Source organism: Lampris incognitus, chromosome 4 (assembly GCF_029633865.1).
Source record: "Lampris incognitus isolate fLamInc1 chromosome 4, fLamInc1.hap2, whole genome shotgun sequence".
NCBI classification, from domain to species: Eukaryota; Metazoa; Chordata; class Actinopteri; order Lampriformes; family Lampridae; genus Lampris; species Lampris incognitus.
Genome location: NC_079214.1, coordinates 52,821,627 through 52,845,206, shown reverse-complemented (window position 1 = coordinate 52,845,206; position 23,580 = coordinate 52,821,627). Strand labels below are relative to the sequence as shown.

The window sequence follows — 23,580 nt, the reverse complement described above, 5'->3', positions numbered from 1 at the left end:
CTCATACTCTCATACAAGGAGAACCACCATGTCTTTCCGAGTGTCCTTCCCGACAACATTACTCACTAGTGAAAAGTGAAACTCATCCTTATGAAAAGTCAAAACTCTTACTTCTGAGTCCCAAGCTACTAAATCAACTTGGTCTATTTTGCTGTAATTTCTTCCTATGCCTGTCCCTGATGACCTTGTTGTCAGTCTGTGAACATGGTGGGCAAGGCTATCTGCCTGGATGTGCGTTCCTGTCCCATGGGACCATTGGTAGCCTGAGAGTTCTGAGGATACACCTGCCTTATTAATAACAATAGGCCAACTTCCTGCAATACAGGAAATGGGCTTCTCCCTCCCTTCCCTCTTTCCCTCAGTGTGACCCAGTTGCATGGGTCTTCGGCCAAGGCCACTTTCAAAGAACTTGAAACAAATATACACAAGCGGCAGTCAGGCCAGGCTGTTGGCTGCTGCCGCCGGGCTGACTACGTTTATCTCCCTCACCTCACCCTGAACCTCCCCTTTCCACATGATCGCAGGCAGTCTGGAAAATTAGCAACAACTACCAGGCATTGTTCCTCATTTGTGGCTGTGGAGGTGTTTTACTCTACCATCCACTTAGGTTGATGCCTAGTGTCAGGATATCCTTTTTATAGTGAAAGTTAGATTGTAAAATGGTGGATGTGGCTGGTGGATTTTGAGATTCTTCAGCCACTGTAGCCTGGGGATATTTAAGTTAGTTTGCTACCTTGTCTTAAGCATTAAGACAGAAAGCAGAACCAATTTCTGATTTTGCTGAAGTCCTTTTACAATTCTATCCTTAAATGATGGGTGCAGAGACATGTGTTGTGAGAAAATGTATATACATATATATGGCATATTTCTTATATGCACTAGTCACATTTCTTATATGCACTAACAGAAATAATAACAAAATCCAGGCCTGTATGGGCCAGTTGAATTTCAAAATCATAAGTGCCATTGAAATTAGATATCGGCTTAGAAGGCAATAATTTCTTGTATGCACTAATATAAATTATGATTAACAACAACAAAAAATGTGTTCCATGTTCAAGTGCCAGTTGAATTTAAAGTTTTGTTCACAATGTTCATTACATGTTCATAATGGCACATCATGGAACCCCATATGTGCCCCAATGGCACAGCCTAGTAGAATATCTAATATTCTCCATGTGTGGATGGGGGCAGGGAACAAATAAAGCCTACTGCTATGAAAAAGCGTAGATGAAGGTTACGCACTGTAAAAGTCCTTTCAGACACAACGCAACACGACACCACTGCACTCTGAAACCCATTATTTCCAATGGCTTGCGCTGTGCCACAACGGTTTTTCGCCGTTGAGCAGCACGCTGTGACGAAAACCCACACGATCAATTGACCTTTCGCAAAGTTCTGCCCCCCCCCCTTAGTTACCGTTGCTATGCCTGTCAAGCTTTTCAGACCCATTCAGGAAGTAGCTGGAAAACACCAAAACACAAAGGAAGAAATCAGCGCATTGCCAGAGAAAATAAGTGACGTATTTTGGAGTAACTCATCCTTGATATCATCCCATGCAATGCAGAAGGGGTTACAGTATGAGGTGGAGGGATACATTCAGAATTTTAAAATCAATACTGACCTGTGTTGACTCCGGTCCGCCAGGTGCGACTGTAATTGAAGGTAAAGCTTACCAGTCACAATCAAAGAATGAGAAACCCCATCAATTAATTCTGAAACACAACCAAAATAAAATGGTGGCCCAATCGTGTTCTTGCGCAGCAGGGTAATTTAAATATTTCAGCTATTGTTGGAATCTTTTTCATAATCCATTGTCAACATCATCATATTTTAATGTTGATTTTGGCCAGGGTACATCATAGTGTTCTTTTATCCATGCTATTCCAGGCGCTCTATATGGGCCTCTGGGGACATGCCACAGGGCCGGGTGAACTGGCCCGCAATTTTTTTACCTCTGGACCGGGACTGGGATTTTCAACGAAAGAAGGCCAACTAGAGGCCTCTGCAGGCTGGTTGACTTTGCCAAACGGCCCTGCGTGGAGCTCACAAAAAAGGAGAAAAGTTTAAAATAGGCCAGATATGGCGAGAGCAGACTAGCCAGAGCCTGTCCCAGGGCCCAGCCGACCCTCCCCACGGGTCTTTATGTTCTGAAATGAGAGATGGAACCTGGCTAACCTGTGACTTAGATAATGAAGTTATGTTAGTGGGCTAGCTATCGCTAACTTAGGTATCTCTGGCCACAGACTAAGCTAGTTACGTTCATCAGGTGCCTTGATTTTGTTAGTCAACAATACGTTGATTTGTTGATAATGGTAATAATCATTGTTTGGGTAAAAAGTAACAGTAATAATACGTTGGCTATATTAGCTGTCGATAATAGCTAGTAGCAAGCTTACCTTAGCGCAGACAAAGGTATTTTTGTTTATTTTGTATAGATTAAGCTGGCTATGGGGTCTGCTAGAAGTTTTGAAAAGTCCCACTAAAAGTTTTAAACTCCGCTTATTGTGCTCCGTCCTCCACGACTTGCCTGAACACCTAGTGAGATATGCACTGAATCCAGCTCAAATCATGTTGCCGAGTAGGTGAAAAAGACAATTCTCCATGCGCCGACAAACCGGAGGGAAAGCGCACAGCCAAATCCCCCGATAATGCCTGTGAGAGCCTCGCACAGCTGCCACTTCCTAGTAAACAAAATGCAGCTGCGTTAATTGCATTTATTTTTAATACACTTAATATTTCAAATTAATTGCAAAAATTAACATGTTAATTTTGACAGCATTTACATATTTTATATATACGTACACACACAGAACATGCTTGTGCTCGAAACGTGCTTGCATTGGTAGAAGTTTTGTTCCTTCTGCCATAGCAGCACTAAACAAACTGCCTACATCGCTTAAAATATAGCCAAACTTATCTTTGGGTGTGATACATGTATATTTGCTGGAATATGGGTGGGGAATAAATGTTATGTGTTTATGTGTCTGTATGTATATCTGTACGTTGTGGTGGGGTTATCTGTATATTTTTGTGTATGTACTGGCTGTGAAAACAAATTTTTCTGCGGGACAATAAAGACTATAGCTATTTGTATCTAATATTGTATAAGGAGCTATGCCGATTCCGGTTTTTGTGTGTTTCCAACAGGTAGTTGTTGATACAGCTCAGATTGAGAACAAGGAGGCCTATGCTCCTCAGATCACTCTGGAGGGTTCCAAGGTGGTCGTACACGTTCCCTCTACCTGGTGAGTAAGCTGTCTTATTTGCCAACTTGTAAACTCTATTAATTAAAATATATTCATTCATATGTATTATATATCACAACCTTGGATTGCACTTAACGGTAATCATGGGATAAACATGGCTCCTAGAATCCCTTGAAATAGTCATTTTCAAAAATCTTCAGTAGTCCATATAAATATTTTTGAAACTTGAGTTTTTATGGATAAATTAGCATAAATCAGTTCTCATAGTCAACGTGTTGGATGCAGGAGAAATGGTCAGGAGTATAGATCTGAGCAACTTTGACGAGGGCCAAATTGTTATGGCCAGGCAACTGGGTCAGAGCATCTCTTAAAAAGCAAGGCTTGTGGGGTGCTCCCAGTCAGCAGTGGTGAGTACCTACCAACGGTGGTCAGAGGAGAAACAAATCACAAACCAGCAACAGGGTGTTGTGCGCCCAAGGCTCATTGATGCGTGAGGGCAATGAAGGCTATCCCATCTGGTCCGAACCAGCAGAAGGTCTACTGTGGCACAAGTCACAGAAAATTTTAATGATGGTTACAGGAGGAATGTGTCAACACACAGTGTGTCACACCCTGCTGCGTATGGAGCTGTGCCACTGCAGACCAGTCAGAGTGCCCATGATGACCCCTGTCCACTGTCGAAAGTGCCTACAATGGGCACATGAGCATTGGAACTGGACCTTGGAGCAGTGGGAGAAGGTCACCTGGTCCGATGAGTCCCGTTTTCTTTTAGATCATGTGGATGGCAGTGTACATGTGTGCTGTTTACCTGGGGACATGATGGCACAAGAATGCACTGTTGGAAGAAGACAAAATGGTGGAGGGAGTGTGATGCTCTGGGCAATGTGCTGCTGGGAAATCCTGGGTCTGGCCATTCATGTGGATGTCAATTTGACACGTGCCACCTACCTAAATGTCACTGCAGACCAGGTGCATCCTTTCATTGCAATGGTATTCGCTTATTGCCATGGCCTTTCAGCAGGCTCGTGCGCCCTGCCACACTGTACACATTGTTCGGGAATGGTTTGAGAGAAACATGATGAAATGTTGAAGGTTTTGCCCTGGCCTCCAATTCTCCAGATCTCAATCCGATTGAGCATCTGTGGGATGTGCTGGACCGACAAGTCTGATCCACGGTGGCTCCACCTCGTAACTTACAGGACTTGAAGGAGTCTGCTGCTAATGTTTTGGTGCAGGATACCACAGAACACCTTCAGAGGTCTTGTAGAGTCCATGCCTCAGCAGGTCGCCGCTGTTTTGGCGCCACACGGAGGACCAACAGCATATTAGGCAGGTGGTCATAATGTTTTGGTTCATCAGTGTAATTTACCAATTCATTATATACTTAAAAGGTTTGGCTCATTACAGCAGAACATAACATTAACATAATATTAATGTAATTTACAACCTGGTCACACCGATTGCATCAATGCATAAATCTGACGGAACTTCATTCAGATTCAACAAGAGATTGTGTTGCCTCTGTATCGTCTTAGCGATGCACATATTGTGTGTGTTGCGTGCACTGGATTTTTCCTACTTCTGTGGTGAAATTGTATGCATTAGCTAAACCGGACATTATGAAACTGCCAAATTCTTTGATAAATGGTTTTTGATGCTCCCAGAAATGTATAGTCTGATATATTATAGTAAAATTACATTTTTTCTGTCATTCACCTTTTATTTTTTGTTTTCAACTCCCTTCACAACTTCAAGAAAGATTAAGCTACATAAAGTGAAGCTATTCTACTTTTGCCTGTTCAGCTAAGTTCATATTGAAAAAACGCCGTGATGGAGTGAGATTTTACAGGCCTGTGTTACATCATGCTTATGCGATCAAATGAATTGGTGTGACCACAGCATTTTTTTAACATTGACTACACAGGGGAAAAACAATTGGTAGACTAATTCATGCAGCTGCATTTCAGACATTACACCCTCCTTGCCCTCTCTGCATTTGCAAGCTGTCTCTCAACTACATTCTGTGTAGATTGATCATTTGATAGCCTCTCCATCCACTGCTAATCCTTCTTTCTACAATATTCAGCAGACCTGATGAGGGATTGTCTGCTACCTGCATAGCTACCATACACAAAGGCAAGATGCTTCCAGCTCTTGTTGTCAGCCTTAAGGGCTTGCTTATGGTAGTTATCTTTTCCTTGAAAAAAAATTATCCCGCTCGTTCTGCCTTCTTCGGGAATTGTCGACAGATGGTGCAAAACATTGCAGGGATCAACTCATCATTTTCCACCCTCGTAAACTCTTGTTTCCATAATGTAATGAATGGCCTTTTCCTTTTTGCTTCGTAATTTGATGTTCCCGCCACCATGGCTTATTTGTCTCTTTCACACACTCACACAATCTATTTAGTCAGAAAAAAGCCCAGCAGAGATAACGACATGCCAGTAACAAAGCAGAGTGGTTAAACTGATGATTATCGCTGGGTGAAAATGTGTCCCGATTGGGTAAGTGACCGTCAAATCAACTGGCCCGATTCAACATTTGACCAGCCCCAGGCCATCCTTATGGTTGGATGCTGCCTAACAAACGTACTGCTCGGTAAATGGCCATATGCAAAACTAATGCACACGGCAAGTGAGCAGGTGGAGAGACATGGTTGACTTAGAAATGCAACACGTCATGAGCCATTAGGTTAACCCAGCTGCTCCACTGTTTGTCAAGACACACTTTCAGGATCTTTGCTACCGGCAAACAGCACACTAAAGAGTAATAGAGGCACTGGTTGCACTGGTCTCATACACCCAATAATGGTGCTGTCGAGGTACCAAAAGCAATTGACATGGACATGCTGTGACTAAAACCACCCAAAATGAACCCTTTTCCTTATCAAAATCTCGAGCTCTAAAGGTTATAATGAAGAATTTTAGTAAATTGTAACAAAAACCTACAGCGCATCTGAGGATTTGAATGTGACCTTCATTTTATATAAAGGAAATACTGCTTCTCCCTCCACAAGCCACAAAGGCCTCATATCAAGTATTTTTGCTGACAAATCAAATCTGAATGGTCCTTATAGGCAAATACAAGTAGAGAGTGCTGAATGCATTTGATTGCACACTGGAGCATTTGAAATGGCATCTAGTTAGAGGCGAGGTGTGTTTAATTTGTGACCAGTTGAGATGCAAGAGGCCATGGGCTCCCATTGGGATAATTTCATGGTACTTGCTGATTTTTGTGAGCCATGGGTCTTGTTTGTCACGCATGCTTTTCATGAACAAGTAAACAAGAACAGGACAGCCAACTATTGATTTCATTGGTATAATGCAGCTTTTGTATGCAAATTGTGCAGGATCTACCATTTATGATATGTCCTATACTGTGTGTATGCATATTCACACAAGAGTGTGTGTGTCTGTGTGTGTAGGTGTCTGAAGGAAGACCCAGCGACCATGTCCCTGCTCCAGCGTAGCCTGGACCCAGAGAAAACACTGGGTCTTGTGGATGTGCTCTACACAGCAGTGTTTGACATCAACAGATGGAAGGAGAGAAAGTGAGTCATTGTTGATGCGAATTGAAAGCTTCACATCAAGAACCAGCAAACCGAATCTTTGGTCTAGTCCAGCTTTGAACTTGATCCCTGGATTAGTACATTAGTACATCTGTAAATTGTAGAATATACAGAAATCTTTTTACATGAGCTGTGCATTGATGTTGGAGCAAGTCAGATTTATTTATAATTTTTTTAACAACCATTGCCGCAAAGTCTTCAAAGAAAAAAAAAGGGTCCAATAACAGATAAAGCCAAATATTAGGAGACAAGAGGCACTGATAACGAGAGAACCAGTCCATTGCAAATTATGAACTATGTCTGTGTGCATGCATGTATGCCTTTGCAAATCAAGAAGCACTGGGCAACACACAGCACCCTACATGACATTTTAGTTAATGTCAAACTGGAAGTTGACAAAGAGAAAGGAATAGCTTAGTGTGGAGTCAAGCTAGGTCGTTGGCTGTGTTAAATTAATGGGTCTTGAGTCTGTACATAAACATTGTCCCAGTTAGATGTTTGTGGGTATGTCCTCCCTTCTACAGAGAACAAGCCTTGCCCACCATTCAGATGCAGTTGCAGCGGGATATTCCAGATTACGTCGGCCAGGCAGACTTGCCTCCAGGCACCAGCTCTAAGACATCCAGTGGCCTGCCCAAAACCATCTCTAAGCTGACTTCCAAGTTTACCAGAAAGGCTTCATCCAACTCTAGCAGCGGGGGCAGCTACTCCATCCCCAGCACCCCGTCTCGCAGCATGCAGTCTGCCAGCTCCGAGGACAAGCCTAAGACTCTGGGCCACAGTGATGGGAGGCTGCAGAGCATCCTGCAGATGGGTAGCCTTTCCTCCACCCCTGAGTCAGCCCAGCAGAACCAGCTGGCTAATGGCTCAGTGTCTGATGACCAGGGGATGAACCTGCCTACTGACCAGGAGATGCAGGACGTCATTGACTTTCTCTCAGGTTTCAACATGGGCAAGTCCCAGCAGGCCTCTCCACTGGTTAAGAGGAGGAACTCTGTGGCGTCTGGTAACCCTGCAGAGTTGAAACCCCCAAGCGGTGTCCCGCCGACATCCCAGGCAGTTTCTCACGGTACCCTGCAGCCTCCAACTCAGACCCAGCCCCAAACTCAGCCTCAGCTTCCCCAGCCGCCACAGAAACAGCTGCCTCCACAACCACAAACGCAACCCCCACCCCAGCCACCACCACAACAGCAGCCTCAGCAGCAACAGCAACCCCCTCCCCCACCACAGCAGCCCTCCCCACAGGCCCTTCAGTTCTACCAGCACCTCCTCCAGCCCATTGCTCAGCAGCAACCACCACCTCCTCCCCAGCTCCCCCCCCAGCAGCCCCCGCCCCAGGCCCTGCCCCAGCAGAGAGTGCCAAACAAGTGGCTGGGTGGCTCCAGCCAGCAGCCGCCCCCACAAGGCCCCCCAGGTGGGCTGTCTCCACTAGGGCCCATAGGCCAGTGGAGCTCACCAGCTCTCCCGGATCTGAGCTCAGACCTGTACAGCCTGGGCCTGGTCAGCTCCTACATGGACAGTGTTATGTCAGAGATGCTGGGCCAGAAGCCCCAGGGGCCCCGCAACAACACCTGGCCCAACAGGGACCAGAGTGAGGGGGTGTTTGGAGTTCTGGGGGACACGCTCCCCTTTGACCCGGCAGGTGAGATCTTCCATTAATTATTGCATTCTGCTATATAATATCTGTTTCGCGAGTGGGATAACTTTATTCTCCAGGTGTAGTAGATGCACGGAAATGTATTTTGGGTGACACTGTGGAGACTTGTTTCATAGCACAGGAACACCAGCCCCTGACATACAGTGTGCTGGGGGAAGCTTATACATACCCATTGTGGAGAACATTGCAGCTGGTTGCAGCTGTAGAGGGGAACTGTAATGAGTATATAAAAGAGCTTGAAGCTCTTTGTCTTCATGAGGGGTGTATCTGGGTGTCAGGGGACTCCTCAGTGAAAACGTGGTGTCTGCTAGGGGCTAGGCAAGCTGACTTTGCTGTTTCACCACCCGGAGTGGGAGAAAAATGAAGGCCTCCATGATTGAATGCTGCAGACTTGAGTCAGATAGAGGTCGTTACTTTTATCAGAATCTTTACATAGAAAAGATCACTACTTCATTTACTATACAAACATTGATTGGGTAGACAAGAGAAAAGGTCAGTCACCAGGACAGTGCAAAAAGAATTCTCATCAATATACAATACAACATTTCTTTTGCCAGTTAAAGAGGGAATAATGATTCCCATACAATTTATGCAATCTTTTTCTAGTGCTACTTTTGCATTATTAGGACACCATGAAACATCATGTATGGAAGTACGTGAAATGAAATGGCAAAGTGTTCCTGATTCCTGATTAGATGACAAGCCTCAAACAGCCTGTTGAGAAAATGATGGGAACAAATCCAATAATTGGCTTGCCTTATCACATTGTTCTCAGAGATATCACACAGTTGTACCTCGGTTGCTGTACTGCCTCCAAACTGTTGATTATTTCATTAGCTTAAGTTGCAAATTGATGGAACAGAATTATGCATCAATTTTCTATACCTAGCATGGTAGTGCCCTAAGTGTCAACACAACGTACAGGTCAAGCGGCTAGTTTCCATTTGAACAGTTTGTCTTACTCTTCCAGTTATTGACTTGAATAGATTTGATTGGCCTTAGGCCTCTGGCTCACTCAACTGCATATGCTAGAATGTAGGTCAGTGAATGAACAGCTGTTTCCCCACTGCAAGCAACTGTGACTACAATTTAACAATTTATTTGAATTTTGAAAGTGTTTGTTGCAGCTTTTACAGTGAAGCAGACTTTTTTTTTTGACTGCAACCAAGACCATTGTGCAGAGCTGACTTAACGGCTATTGTGATTTTTCTGCTATGGTAGACAGTCTGGCTAAAAGGATAGAGCTCCAGGGTGCAGGCGGGGAAAAAGGCTAGAGAGAAAAGCTGAGCATGTCAGAAACTCACCGTTGTGTTTTTCTCCTTTTCATGCACAGTTGGCTCTGACCCAGAGTTTGCACGTTACGTTGCCGGGGTCAGCCAGGCCATGCAGCAGAAGCGTCAGGTGCAGCACATCCGTCGCCCCAGCAACACTCGCAGCAACTGGCCAATCCCCGATGAGCAGCACAGGACCTGGTCCCACCCAGAGTACTACAGTGAGGGGTAGGTAGATGCCTCGCCTCAAAGACTGACTGAGTGACTGACTGACTGCCTGCCACTGACTGGCCGTCTGAAATACCCAAGCTTCCAAAGCAGCATCCAGAATGCTTTGGTGACACCCAGTGCATTTTGCTTGACCTGAGTAAGAGGTGAAACAGTAAGGAACCTTGGTTTATAGCATTTTTCAACAATTTGCAAAGTAATTTATGATAAATTGAGGCTATAAGACAGTCACAATGTCAGCCATGAGCTAAAAGCAGGCTTATGGAAGAATACAACTGGTCAGTACAACAGGGATATGGATGAAATTAATCACAAAGATGCCTATATGTCAGAATCCCTCTAAAGGTCTATTTGCAAGGGGTTTTTATTATGTGATGGCCTCATGTAATTGTGAATTACCCCCTGACCCCTGGATTTTTTTTCCAGTTCATTTGCATGGATAAGGCAAAGTCTGAAATTCACTTTGGTCCCAGAAATTAAAGCTACAGTGTATTAGATTTTTATTTTTATTTTTTTTATTTTGCTCCACACATGGACAAACCGACTCACCATCCACTGAGTGAGTTTCATAGATAATTGTGCAGTTATTCCACTTAAGTTTCACAGCAAGCCTGGCCCATCTAATCAATCATAGACGCTCAAAAGGAAAGGGCGTACCTCCTGGCTGTCAATCAACTTTGCAAGCAGTTCAGTCACATGCTTGACAGTTGGAGGGTCAAGCCCTATTTACAGTAGGCTTGTCTCCCTTGGCCAATTGAAAACAGTGATCTTTATCTTGAGAAATATGTCACATATGGGTAAAACAGTGCTTTACAACAACTATGTTGGTGTAACCAAGAGATTTGTAGAATTTTTTTTTTAATGCAGTATAGATTTGCCAAGAATTTTATTTATGTATTTTTTTGTTCGTTTATTTAGCGTATGCATGCACATGAACCTGATTCAGAGGGAGAGGTAAGCGGAGACAGGCTTTGGATATTTTTGGTTGTGTGCTCACTCTTGATCACTTTTCCAAAGCTACATATTGTAGCTTTAAGCAATAGGTGAATATTAGGTCATAGTTACTGATAGTACTGTATATGGATAAAAAATTGAAGTATGCATCTTGCCTAATACTGGCATGCATCAAATCCATCTTAACTTTTGAAATTCTAGCCTGTGTATCAATTTGGTCTTGCGCCTTCTGTTGAGGTGTTGCTGTTGTCAACAGTAAACTTCGCTAGTGCTGGAGGGTTTGGATGGTATTGTGTGAAAAGCAGGTGCTATGGGTTGTAAGGAGATGCTCGGGTGTTGTTGCTTCTCAGTGATTGAAGTTTCACAACAAAATAAATATTTCTTCTGTTCATTAGAGTTGGGTACTGTTCACATTTGAACCAGTACCTAGAATTCGGTACTGGTACTTAATGGTACCTTTTTTCTGTACTTTACTCTCGCTGTAATGACAAAAATGTTAATTTCAGTTGTAACAAAATAAGTAAACAAGCATGAAACTATCCAGGCCCATGGCGCACCTGCTAAGTGTGAAGTCAATAGGATGAATGTTGTTAAGAAAATCGAAGGACAGACAGACAAAGACTCCTTCCATTTTAGTCATTCCAAGGGATTTTGAAGACTAACGAGCACATGCATTAAGCGTCCCTCTCAGGTCATCCGTGAGTGACCACAATTTGTGACTCATAGCCCATGGCACCACCGCTGTGGCAAAAATAAGTCAGCTTCGCATTTCACATCACAAATATTGCAGCAAGCGTTCTCTGCATCAAGTTTAGAAAAGTGCGCCTTGCCATTTCCCTAACTGTATTGGACGTGAACAAGCTGTAGGTTCAGGGGTTCTTGGAGCCCAGAAACGAAATCATCAGGACAACGGCCAATATTTTGGGGCTTCCGGTGTAGCTGCTGCTGGCTAGTCGCTTCCATCTCCTATGAAGACTCCCTTTTCTGTATGCCTGTCATTGTTTCCAGTTGGATTAGCAATTTCAGACACAAGAATGGAGTTGGAGTTGAGAGACAAAGTCTACAACTGGAACGTTTAACAAGTAGTCGACACGAGTCAAACATTTCTCCACACAATACACAAACATGGATAATTTATTTAGGTGTTTTAGGTCCAGACTACGTTTTGGCCAATGCATTCTGCCTCTTTCACTGCCAACACGGACCCTTACCAACATGCAACCAAAGCACGTCCCTGTAGAAATTGCCGTCTACTCAAACATGATTGAGCAATTCTGCTTGAACTAAAACGGGAATGTAAACGAAAACCAGAATGCTTCTGATACCAAACATAGTCTTGCTCTCTCTCTTTCTCGCTTTCTCTCTTAACTAGAGAGAAAGCTTAACTTTCTCTATAAACTAGGAGGGATTTTTTGAAAGGCTCATAAGGAATCTTGTCATTATTCATTTCAATTCACAACACAACCCGCTTTCAAGGTACCGAAATCTGGCACCAACTGATCTAACGTGAATAGGTACTTGGTATTACCAACGTAATTCGGTCGGTACCATTAAAATCATCTGGGTAGCATAGTGGTCTATCGCCGGTTCGAATCTCCGTGTTACCTCCGGATTGGTCGGGCAACCCTACACACACAATTGGCCGTGTCTGCGGGTGGGAAGCCGGATGTGAGTATGTGTCCTGGTCGCTGCACTAGCACCTCCTCTGGTCGGTCAGGGCGCCAGTTCAGGGAAGAGGGGGAACTGGGGGGAATAGCATTATCCTCACATGCGCTACGTCCCCCTGGCAAAACTCCTCACTGTCAGGTTGAAAGAAGCGACTGGCGACTCCACATGTATCGGAGGAAGCATGTGGTAGTCTGCAGCCCTCACTGGATCAGCAGAAGGGGTGGAGCAGCAACCGGGACAGCTAGGAAGAGTGGGGTAATTGGCCAAGTACAATTCCCCAATTGTACTTGACACACCAGACCAAATTACAGCCACAATTGCAGAAGTCAGTTTCCACCGGATTATTATTATTAGGGGACTTCCATCTTTACAAACTTTTAGCGAGTAATTTGGGTTGGAATTTTTACTTGACAGATTACAGACATGGCGAATTCATACTAGATAAAAATGACTGACAATCTCAACAATTTATTCAGAATTACTGGATGTCCCCGTGGTAAAATTCCCATGAAAGTACAGCTCAAGGTATGTTTTCAAAGATGACACTGATCTTTGCCCGCCTAAGCACCATAGGCAGGATGCTCTAGAGCCTAGAGTCTGTTAACGCCTGTCACTGTCTTTCTACAGGGAGGCAGTCAACAGCAGCTGGTCGGCCAATCAGGGTGACTCAGCCAGCTCCAGCGATGAGACCTCCTCAGCCAATGGCGACAGCCTGTTCTCAATGTTCTCTGGACCAGACCTCGTAGCAGCGGTTAAACAAAGACGGTAGGCTGCCATCCTTGCTGGTATTATACTGTCCTTGAAACTTTTACGATCAAACATCGCCTTTATTTTCTCCTACTGGCCTATTTTAATTTTCTACTGAAAACAGTCCCAGAACAGCCACTGTAGGCTATGCTATCTGATGGGCCTAAAACCTTTTAAGCCAGCTGTTTGCTATAACTCCTTTTTTAGCCCACCGAGGCAAATTTGTAATTTGTGATAATGGGCTATACAAATAAAATTGACTTGACTTTTAGATGCAAAGCAAAACATGGGCCTGGAAAGGGACCGATGAACTCTAGCTATGCTCACGGTTAGCTAGAGTGATCCATCTCAAGGGGGAGAAAAGAAACAAAAAGTTTATAACGAGGTTTTGATGTCAAAATGAGTTCAGCAAGGCTCATGTCTTGAAAATTAAGACAAAATATTTAACAATTTTAAGTACAATGTAAACATAGAACAATTCGGTGTTCAGCCCGCTGAGAGTCCCCCTCAGGTGGACTGTATCATTTGTCCTACTATGAGCTGCTTATATGCCCTTATAAGCCTCTTGCCACTGAACACATATAGAGTAAGGCCATGTGTCCACCAGAGAGCTTTATCAAATAAACATTTCCTGTGCTGGTGGGTTTGGAAAGCACTAACTGAAAAGCAACTGCTGAGTGTTGGAAGGAGATGCATGGTTGTTGTTGCTCCTCAGTGATTTAAGTTTCACAACAAAATAAATATTTCTTCCGTTCATTAATTTTTTGATAATATGCATATAAAATGTCAATCGGGGGTTTTGTGTTATCGACACTATTGATTCATTTTCATTTCCTTGTGATTCTGCTCACTGTTTTGACAAATCTAGCTTTCATCTCCTCTCTGACTCTCTCTGACCCCCACCCCCTCTCATTCTTTTGGGTGGTGGAACTAGAAGTGACCGATGAGTTGTACAAAACATCAAAAATTGAAAGTATTTCAACTTTGGAAAGAGGTGGCACACTCACTGTACTAAGCTTTTAAAATAAGTCAAGTCCCTGCAGTGGGTCGAGAGCAATCAAAGTGCCACCTTTCTATAGAAAACAATACAAAAATGCAACAACCAGGTCTCCATTGGACACACAACCCTAAATCTAGTGAAAGCAAATTTAACAAATCCTTACTTTTGACTCAGTAAAAGTAGTACTTTGCATTTATAACATTGTGTCCTTGTTTGAACCCAGGGAGTTACTTTGCAATAATTCTCATTTTGTCTTTACACTCGTGTAAACTAAAATTTAACATGGTCCACAGGTAATAGCAACCATTGTATAAAAGCCAAATCAAATCACCTCGAGAAGCTTCTTCCTGTTTTTCTCATACCTATCACAGTTCCAAACCCACTTCTCAAGTATTGTTTGCACAGATAAACAATCTAGCTTTACCCAATAGCTCAATGTATCTTATTTTCCTATCCTCAGAAAACACAGCTGTGGCGAACAGGAAGTGTGCACTCTGTCCTCACCGCCGCTTCATCACGTGGGGGATGATAACCAGGTAAGGCAGAAACGCTCTTGACACTTGTGCTCTCGCCTTGTATTTCTGTAATGAAAAATAAATCCGCCTCCAACAATAAACCCATGGTCATTGAGTGCATGAATGATGAGGGCCATTAAGAGCAGCAGGATGAGGCCATATTTACATCTTTGTTGCTGAAGTGTTCTTGAGAAGACACTGAATCATCCCTACCAGCACCAGGGCTGCGACTCTGTAGCTGACCCACTGGCATTGATTGTCCCATAGGATAGCAGCAAGCAAAAGCAGGGACTGCTTTTGGGTTCAAAGTGTCACATCATTATAATGTATTGTGTATCATTCATTGAGGACACAGAAGGCTGCTTATGAAAACTAGTTAATGAAAACCATCTACGAACAACCTGCATGGATTTTTTTTTCAGAATCAGAATTCCTCAGTGTTATTGCATGTAGTTCAGAAACCATTCTTTTTCTTCTTCTTTCGGCTGCTCCCGTAAGGGGTAGCCACAGCGGATCATCCGTTTCCATGTCTTCCTGTCCTCTGCATCTTTCTCTGTCATGCCAACCACCTGCATGTCCTCCCTCACCACATCCATAAACCTCCTCTTTGGCCTTCCTGTTTTCCTTTTGCCTGACAGCTTTATCTTCAGCATCCTTCTCCTAATATAGACAGCATCTCTCCTCCACACATGTCCAAACCATCTAAATCTCACCACTCTTGCTTTGTCTCCAAACCATCCAACCTGAGCTGTCCTATAATATACTTATTCCTAATCCTGCCCTTCTTCTCCACTCCCAACGAAAATCTTAGCACCTCCAGCTCTGCCTCCTGTCTTTTCGTCAGTGCCACTGTCTCCAAAACCATATAACATAGCTGGTCTCACAACCATCTTGTAAACCTTCCCTTTCACTCTTGCTGGTACCCTTCTGTCACAGATCACTCCTGACACTCTTCTCCACCCACTCGACCCTGCCTGCACTCTCTTCTTCACCTCTCTTCTGCGCTCCCCGTTACTTTGAACAGTTGGCCCCAAGTATTTAAACTCAGTGCCACTGTCTCCAAAACCATATAACATAGCTGGTCTCACAACCATCTTGTAAACCCTCCCTTTAACTCTTGCCAGTACCTTTCTGTTGCAAATCACTCCTGACACTCTTCTCCACCCACTCCACCCTGCCTGCACTCTCTTCTTCCCCTCTCTTCTGCACTTTCCACTATTTTGGACAGTTGACCCCCAAGTATTTCAACTCATCCACCTTCATCACCTCTACTCCTTGCATCCTCACCATTCTGCTGTCCACTGTCTCATTCACCTATACGTATATAGTCTGTCTTGCTCCTACTGACTTTCATTCCTCTTCTCTCCAGTGCATACCTCCACCTCTCCAGGCTCTCCTCAACTTGCACCTTACTCTCATTACAGATCATGATGTCATCCACGAACATCATAGCAAAATATGCTTATAACAAAATATGCTCAGCATATATTGACACAATACAAATATCAGACATGAAAATAAAAGTAAACTGTGTTTCAGCTTGGCCAATATTTGATTAAGCAATAAAACACATATCCTGCACATTAAACCTACAAACCTGACTTTCTCAGTGAAAGCAAAATTATATTTTACTGTAAAAACACAGTACTTGTTTCACCAATTGCATAAACACAATAATTTTGACAAATGCTCTTAGCAGTAACAGTAAACCAAAATTTCATAGCTCACTATCCATCCATCCATTATCTTAACCGCTTATCCTGCTCTCAGTGTTGCGGGGATGATGGAGCCTATCCCAGCTATTCCTTATCAAAAATATTGCTTGACAAATCACGTAATCATCTCTAGCAACATGAGGGGTAACTGATTAAAAACTCCATATTAAAACAAATTCCCTTTTTTTTTCCTCTTTTCGTAACATGGTGAATATTACTATGTAACTTATTTAAGCATCAAATATGTTTCCCTTTAGACACTTGATATTCACAAACCACAGTAAAAAGCTAGAATGGTACTTTGCATGGAAACGACTTCGTTTCTAATGCCTAACAAAACTAGCAAAATAGAACTAGAGAACCTAGCTTACCGAGGCATGTGAAGCGCAACTAGTTAAGATGAAACCCGGACTTCTGGCGGTCTTGTGGCTTCTGCAGGGAAACCGTTTCACTGTCATTTAATAACTGCTTGACTTTGGTAACCGTTTTGACTTAGTTCATACTGTTTCTCAACTTTTGTGAAGCTCAACGTTGTTACACAGAGCAACATTGTTACACAGAGTAGTTCAGAAACAATTACCAGCAGATTTTTATTTCAAAATGGAAGCAACGCTGCTTGAGTGATTTTTGTCTCACTGGCCGATGGTTGTTAAGCCCCAGGTTGGCAGTTGGCAAGTTGACTTTTCCATGTATGTTTGGCTTTGTTATTGTAAAACTTACATGATGACCATCCCCTCTGTTCCACAGGACAGCAAAACTAAGACCTGGCCTCCTAAGGCACCGTGGCAGCACTCAGCCCACACCAACACAATGCCCAATCCCAGCTCTTCCTTGTACCAGATGAATATTCCTCCTTCATCCCAGTGGAGCGACTCCATGCAGATGCTACAGTCTCCCGTGTGGTCCACCTCCAGTGACTGCTCCCCTTCCACAGGGATCTCCTCCGGCTTCCCTTTCACCCAACAGCAGCAGCAGCAGCAGCAGCAGCACAAACCCATAAGCAAGGGCTTCAAATCCTTCCCCCTCAAACAGGAGCACAGACCCTCCTACCTTCACCAGTACTGATCAGATCAAACCCCTATTCTGGTGTTGGGAGCCCATGGTGTGGTGCAATGAAGGGCCTGCAGGTTTTGTTTGATTAGCCAATAAGCAGGCTGAGCTCCACACGTGAGCGACACACCCATTGAATTGGAGGGTCCCAGCGTCGGGGTGTTGGCCCCGGTGCCAAATTAAGTGTACACACTGGCCCCGACTTGTTTTATATCTCTATTTTTCCATGTCACACATCCCCATTTGAAAAAGAGAAATATTTTGAACTACCATGTTTGGACTACAGGTGATGCATGTTTCAAAGAGGCATAAGTTAGTCTAGTGGTCGTCTCTCTGTCTGTCGAGCTGCCCGTCTGCATCTCCTCAGACAAGAGCTGGAGTTGTGTGCGGCCATAACCCGCCTCACCCACTGAAAATGTGTGTCGAGGAAGGGAACTCTTAAGAGGGAGGTAGGGGGCAGCAAGGGCTTGAAATGCTCCAGTTTTGCCCACAATTAATATACTGTGTCTACATAGCTGTAACTGCCAAATCTCACACAAGATGACCAGAATACAGCTACCATCTACTGTTTCATAGCTTGTAAATTACTGAAGTTGAAATATGAATATTTAGTTCTTTTTATTAAGAGGCTTTGAGCAGGCTCAGCATAAATATAGTTAAGTTGTCACAGAGGTGTAATTTGAGAGAAATACACTACTTTTTCAACAACTGACAAGAGTTAAAAATATTATAGCAGTAACTATGTGCCATGTTGGTATTGATAGCACTTGCAGAATATTATTTTCCAACCAAAGCGTTGTTCAGATGACGAATGGTGCTGAGATGATGGGAGGCGGTCTGAGATTATTGTATCGGTCAGGAGAAGGGTTTCACACCCTGTTGGACGAAAGCATTAGGGAACGTCTTCATGACCCAAAGTGAATTGAATTCCTTTTTTTCCCTAACCGGCGGTTTGCTTCAGATTGACACTAACTCCTAAAATACCTAACTTGTGTTCCATTTACAAAATACGATATTTTTCTTGTACAAATATTGACAGTATTAATCTTATTTTTGTATTTTCTTACATGTTATACCATTACTGTATGTTAGTATACTTTGGGTATATTACATAAAACATAACACCCCCCCCCATCCATCCACCCCCTCTGAGATGTGAAAAGCACATGTTTTGTTTTTTCTTTCTTTCCTACAGAGTTGAATTACACCATATATCTATAAAGGTTACCAAATATGCCATGCTAAACACTAAAACATTATGTTGAGGGTATTTTTCCAGCCCTCATTTCTTCGGTTTATATGGCGATGGGCTGCATTTAAAGGCCCAGAATGTTAACTTTTGTGATGTTTGCGGATGCCAATGTTGCCTGTATTTATGAAATGACACCATGTTTTCTGAAAACTAACATACTTACCATGTTTACAGAGGATTGTTTGCTGTATATACATATAAATATATATCTTTTTATAGTTAATGTGCTTTGCACAATCAAGATATAGGGGTTTGTTGCTTTTTGTCTGTGTTATCTCCTAAACTGTTGCAGCCTTTTTTTAAGACATCATTTAAGACCTTGGACTGTAACTGTTAGCATTTCTCAGCTGTGTCAAATGGTTTACTAGTGGCTTCTACAAAAAAAGGAAAAAAAAGAGAAAATGTGGCCCAGATAGAAGATATGAAGGGGGACTGCTTGGCTTATGTTGCTTATTGTTCTCTTGAGCTGGCAACTGAATCTTTCCAAGTGTACCAGCAATGCAAAAAAAAATAAATAAATAAAAATGACTAGCAATTCAAATGGCCTCTGTCTTTTATAGCTTTGGTATTAAACCTTTCTCTAGCACACACAACTGGACTCACATTGGCAGTAACAGCATGCCCAATTTAAAATGGATGCGCTTCAGATTTTCACAACCGACAGCTCTCGTGTGAAAATAACAGGGATTTTGTGTTTTGGTGTCTTTTCACATGTCATAATTGTTTAGTATATCATAGCCCTCTGTATTCAAGCCTTCTCACCATTGTTCAGGTTTTGGTTCCTCTCACAAATGTGTTTGAACCGCAAGAGAAAGCGGTATGGGAAAATGAAGTTACTGCCAGGAGGATGATCGCAGGAAATAGCTGCTGTCTGTTTAACAATGTGAACATGTTTGAGTAGATTTCTGCCCCCTCGAACCCCCATTTTGCATCATATTTACTGTGGTGAATGCTACAGTCAGTACTAATTTTATTTCAATACTGACCAAAAAGTCAGCTTTAATGTACAGGTGAACTTAAAAACCAGTTCATAAAGAAGTGACAAACTTAATTGTGACAATTTCAAACTCCAATACCATGGTGTGAATGAGAGGAAAAACGGGGTAGGGGTAATTCTGAAGTGTGCTGGAGATGAAAGTGTCAGACAGAGTGATGAGTATGAAGCTGGAAATTGAAGATGTATTGATGAATGTTAGCAGCACATATGTGCCACAAGTTGGGTGTGAGTTGGAAGAGAAGAATTCTGGAGTGAGTTGGATGAAGTGGTGGAAGAGTGAACCCAAGGATGACAGAGTGGTGACTGGAGCGGATTTCAATGGGCATGCTGGTGAAAGAGGCGGCACGGTGGCGCAGTGGTTAGCGCTGTCGCCTCACAGCAAGAAGGTCCTGGGTTCAAGCCCTGGGGTAGTCCAACCTTGGTGGGTCATCCTGGGTCGTCCTCTGTGTGGAGTTTGCATGTTCTCCCCATGTCTGCGTGGGTTTCCTCTGGGGGCTCCGGTTTCAGGTGAATCGGCCATACTAAATTGTCCTTAGGTATGAATGTATGTGTGTGTGTGTGTGTGTGTGTGTGTGGTGGTGGGGGAGGGGGTCCTGTGATGGCCTGGCAGCTTGTCCAGGGTGTCTCCCCGCCTGCTGCCCAATGACTGCTGCTGGGATATGCTCCAGCATCCTGAGAGCAGGATAAGCAGCTTGGATAATGGATGGATGGATGTTGGTGAAAGGAACAGAGGTGGTGGGTAGGTATGGTGTCAAGGAGAGGAATGTGGAAGGACAGATGGTGGTGGATTTTTCAAAAAGGATGGAAATGGCTGTGATGAATATGTACTTCAAGAAGAGAGAGGTGACGCATAAGAGTGGAGGAAGGCACACACAGGTGGACTATCTTCTGTAGAAGGCGCGATCTGAAAGGGATTGGAGACTGCAAGGTGGTGACAGAAGAATGTAGCTAGGCAGCATCAGATGGTGGTCTGTAAGATGACTTTGGAGATCACTTTGGACTTTGGAGAAGAGGAAGAGAGTGAAAGCACAGCCAAGAATCAAACGGTGGAAGTTGAAGAAAGAAAATGTCTGGAGTTCAGGGAGGAGTTTAACACAGGCGCTGGATGGTAGTGAAGAGTGGCTGGGCAAGCACTGCAGAAATAGTGAGGGAGACAGCTACGAAGGTACTTGGTGTGTCATCGGGACAGAGAAAGGAAGACAAGGAGACTTGATGGTGGAATGAGGAAGTACAGCAAAATATACAGAGGAAGAGGTTGGCAAAGAAGAAGTGGGATAGTCAGAGATGAAGAAAGTAGACAGGATTACAAGGAGATGCAGCGAAAAGTGAAGAGAAAGGTGGCAAAGGAAAAGGCATATGGAGAGTTGTAAGAGGCTAGACACTAAGGAAGGAAAAAAGTACTTGTACCGATTGGCTAGACCAGCATTTCTCAAACCTCTCCTGGAGGACCACTTGTCCTGCATGTTTTAGATCTCTCCCTGCTCCAAACACAGCTGATTTAAATGATCAGTTTTGTTATTAGGCAGCTTCGGAGCTCATAACGAGTTGATCATTTGAATCAGCTGTGTTGGAGCAGGGGGAGATCTAAAACATGCAGGACAATTGGTCCTCCAGGAGAGGTTTGAGAAATGCTGGGCTAGACGGAAGGACTGAGTTGGGAAAGATGTGCAGCAGGTTAGGGCGATCAAAGATAGAGATGGAAATGTGCTGACAAATGAGGAGAGTGTTGAGAAGGTGGAAGGAGTACTTTGAGGGGCTGATGAATGAAGAAAATGAGAGAGAGAAGGTTGGATGATGTGGGGATAGTGAATCAGGAAGTGCGGTGGATTAGCAAGGAGGAAGTGAGGGCAGCTATGAAGAGGATGAAGAGTGGAAAGGCAGGTCGTCCTGATGACATACCTGTGGAGGCATGGAGGTGTTTAGGAGAGATGGCAGTGGAGTACTTAACTAGATTGTTTAACACAATCTTGGAAAGTGAGAGGATGCCAGAGGAGTGGAGAAGAAGCATACTGGTACTGATTTTCAGGAATAAGGACGATGTGCAGAACTGTAGCAGCTACAGAGGTAAAAGTTGATCAGCCACATCATGACTATATAGGAAAGAGTAATAGAAGCTAGGTTAAGAGGAGAGGTGATAACCAGCGAGCAGCAGTATGGTTTCATGCCAGGAAAGAGCACTACAGATGCAATGTTTGCTTTGCTAATGTTGATTGAGTATTTGTGGATTTAGAGAAAGCATATGACAGGGTGCCAAAGAGGAGGTATGGTATTGTATGAGGAAGTCGGGAGTTGCAGAGAAGTATGTAGGAGTGGTGCAGGATATGTATGAAGGAAGTGTGACAGTGGTGAGGTGTGCAGTTAAAATGACAGTTGGGTTCAAGGTGGTGGTGGGATTACATCAAGGATCAGCTTTGAGACCTTTCTTGTTTGCAATGGTGATGGACAGTTTGAAAGATGAGATCAGGCAAGAGCCTCCGTGGACCATGACGTTCACTGATGACATTGTGATCTGTAGCGAGTAGGGAGCAGGTTGAGGAGAGCCTGAAGAGGTGGAGGTATGCACTGGAGAGAAGAGGAATGAAAGTCAGTAGGAGCAAGACAGAATACATATGCGTGAGTGAGAGGGAGGACAGTGGAATGGTCAGGATGCAAGGAGTAGAGGTGATGAAGGTGTATGAATTTGAATACTTGGGGTCAATTGTCCAAAGTAACAGGGAGTGCAGAAGAGAGGTGAAGAAGAGAGTGCACGCTGGGTGGAGTGGGTGGAGAAGAGTGTCAGGAGGGATTTGTGACAGAAGGGTACCAGCAAGAATCAAAGGGAAGGTTTACAAGATGTTTGTGAGACCAGCTGTGTTATATGGTTTGGAGACAGTGGCACTGACAAAAAGACAGGAGGCAGAGCTGGAGGTGGCAGAGTTGAAGATGCTAAGATTTTCATTGTGAGCGATGAAGAAGGACAGGATTAGGAACGAGTGTATTAGAGGGACAGCTCAGGTTGGACGGTTATGAGACAAAGCAAGCGGCAAGATTGAGATGACTTGGACATGTGTGGAGGGGAGGTGTTGGCTATATCGGGAGAAGGATGCTGAATATGGAGCTGCTAGGGAAGAGGAAAAGAGGAAGACCAAAGAGTAGTTGTGGTGACAGAGGACATGCAGGTGGCTGATGTGACAAAGGAAGATGCAGAGGACAGGAAGAAATGGAATCACATGATCTGCTGTGGTGACCCCCTAACAATGGGACCAGCCGAAAGTAGTAGTAATAGTGTCACAAAGAAGATACATGACTTAATGTACATCATGTGTTACAAATGACAATCATGCTACCACAGTGATCTCATGTAGCTGGAAATGCCCCCAAAGCTTGAAAAGATGAAAATAAAACATTTTACCTCAGTCATATGTCATTGGCCAGGGGTGCTACCCATGTACTGTGACATTTCACAGTAAAACTGTGAAGTTCACAGTTGAACCATAATTGTTCATAGTGCTACTGTCACCGTTACAGTTCAACCAAGAATGCGTCAAACTATGAACTCTCGTTACTATGAAGTTCATGGTCATGGTTTAATGATATTGACTGTGAAGTTTACAGTTCAACTATAAATGTGATATAGTTGAACTGTGAATTTCAGTTTTGACTCTTACATATTAAGTTTACAGTTTAACTATGAACAGTTCATAGTCACCTCTTCTGGTGTTTAATTTTTACAGTGAAGTTTGCAGTTCAACTATGAGCATAGAGGTGAA

At 43.6% G+C, this 23,580-nt stretch overlaps 1 protein-coding gene across 1 annotated transcript in view; it reads left to right on the top strand.

Annotated features, from left to right (window-relative positions):
* LOC130111078 (granule associated Rac and RHOG effector protein 1-like) overlaps window positions 1-19,369 on the top strand; it is a 96,479-nt gene extending 77,110 nt beyond the window's left edge. Inside the window, exons 8-14 of the mRNA XM_056278102.1 lie at window positions 3,151-3,248; window positions 6,634-6,759; window positions 7,302-8,419; window positions 9,768-9,933; window positions 13,183-13,320; window positions 14,763-14,838; window positions 17,280-19,369. Of these exons, the coding sequence (XP_056134077.1) occupies window positions 3,151-3,248; window positions 6,634-6,759; window positions 7,302-8,419; window positions 9,768-9,933; window positions 13,183-13,320; window positions 14,763-14,838; window positions 17,280-17,597 (2,040 nt within the window). The 3' untranslated portion in view covers window positions 17,598-19,369. The remainder of the gene's footprint in view (window positions 1-3,150; window positions 3,249-6,633; window positions 6,760-7,301; window positions 8,420-9,767; window positions 9,934-13,182; window positions 13,321-14,762; window positions 14,839-17,279) is intronic.
* Window positions 19,370-23,580: the final 4,211 nt, after the last annotated feature.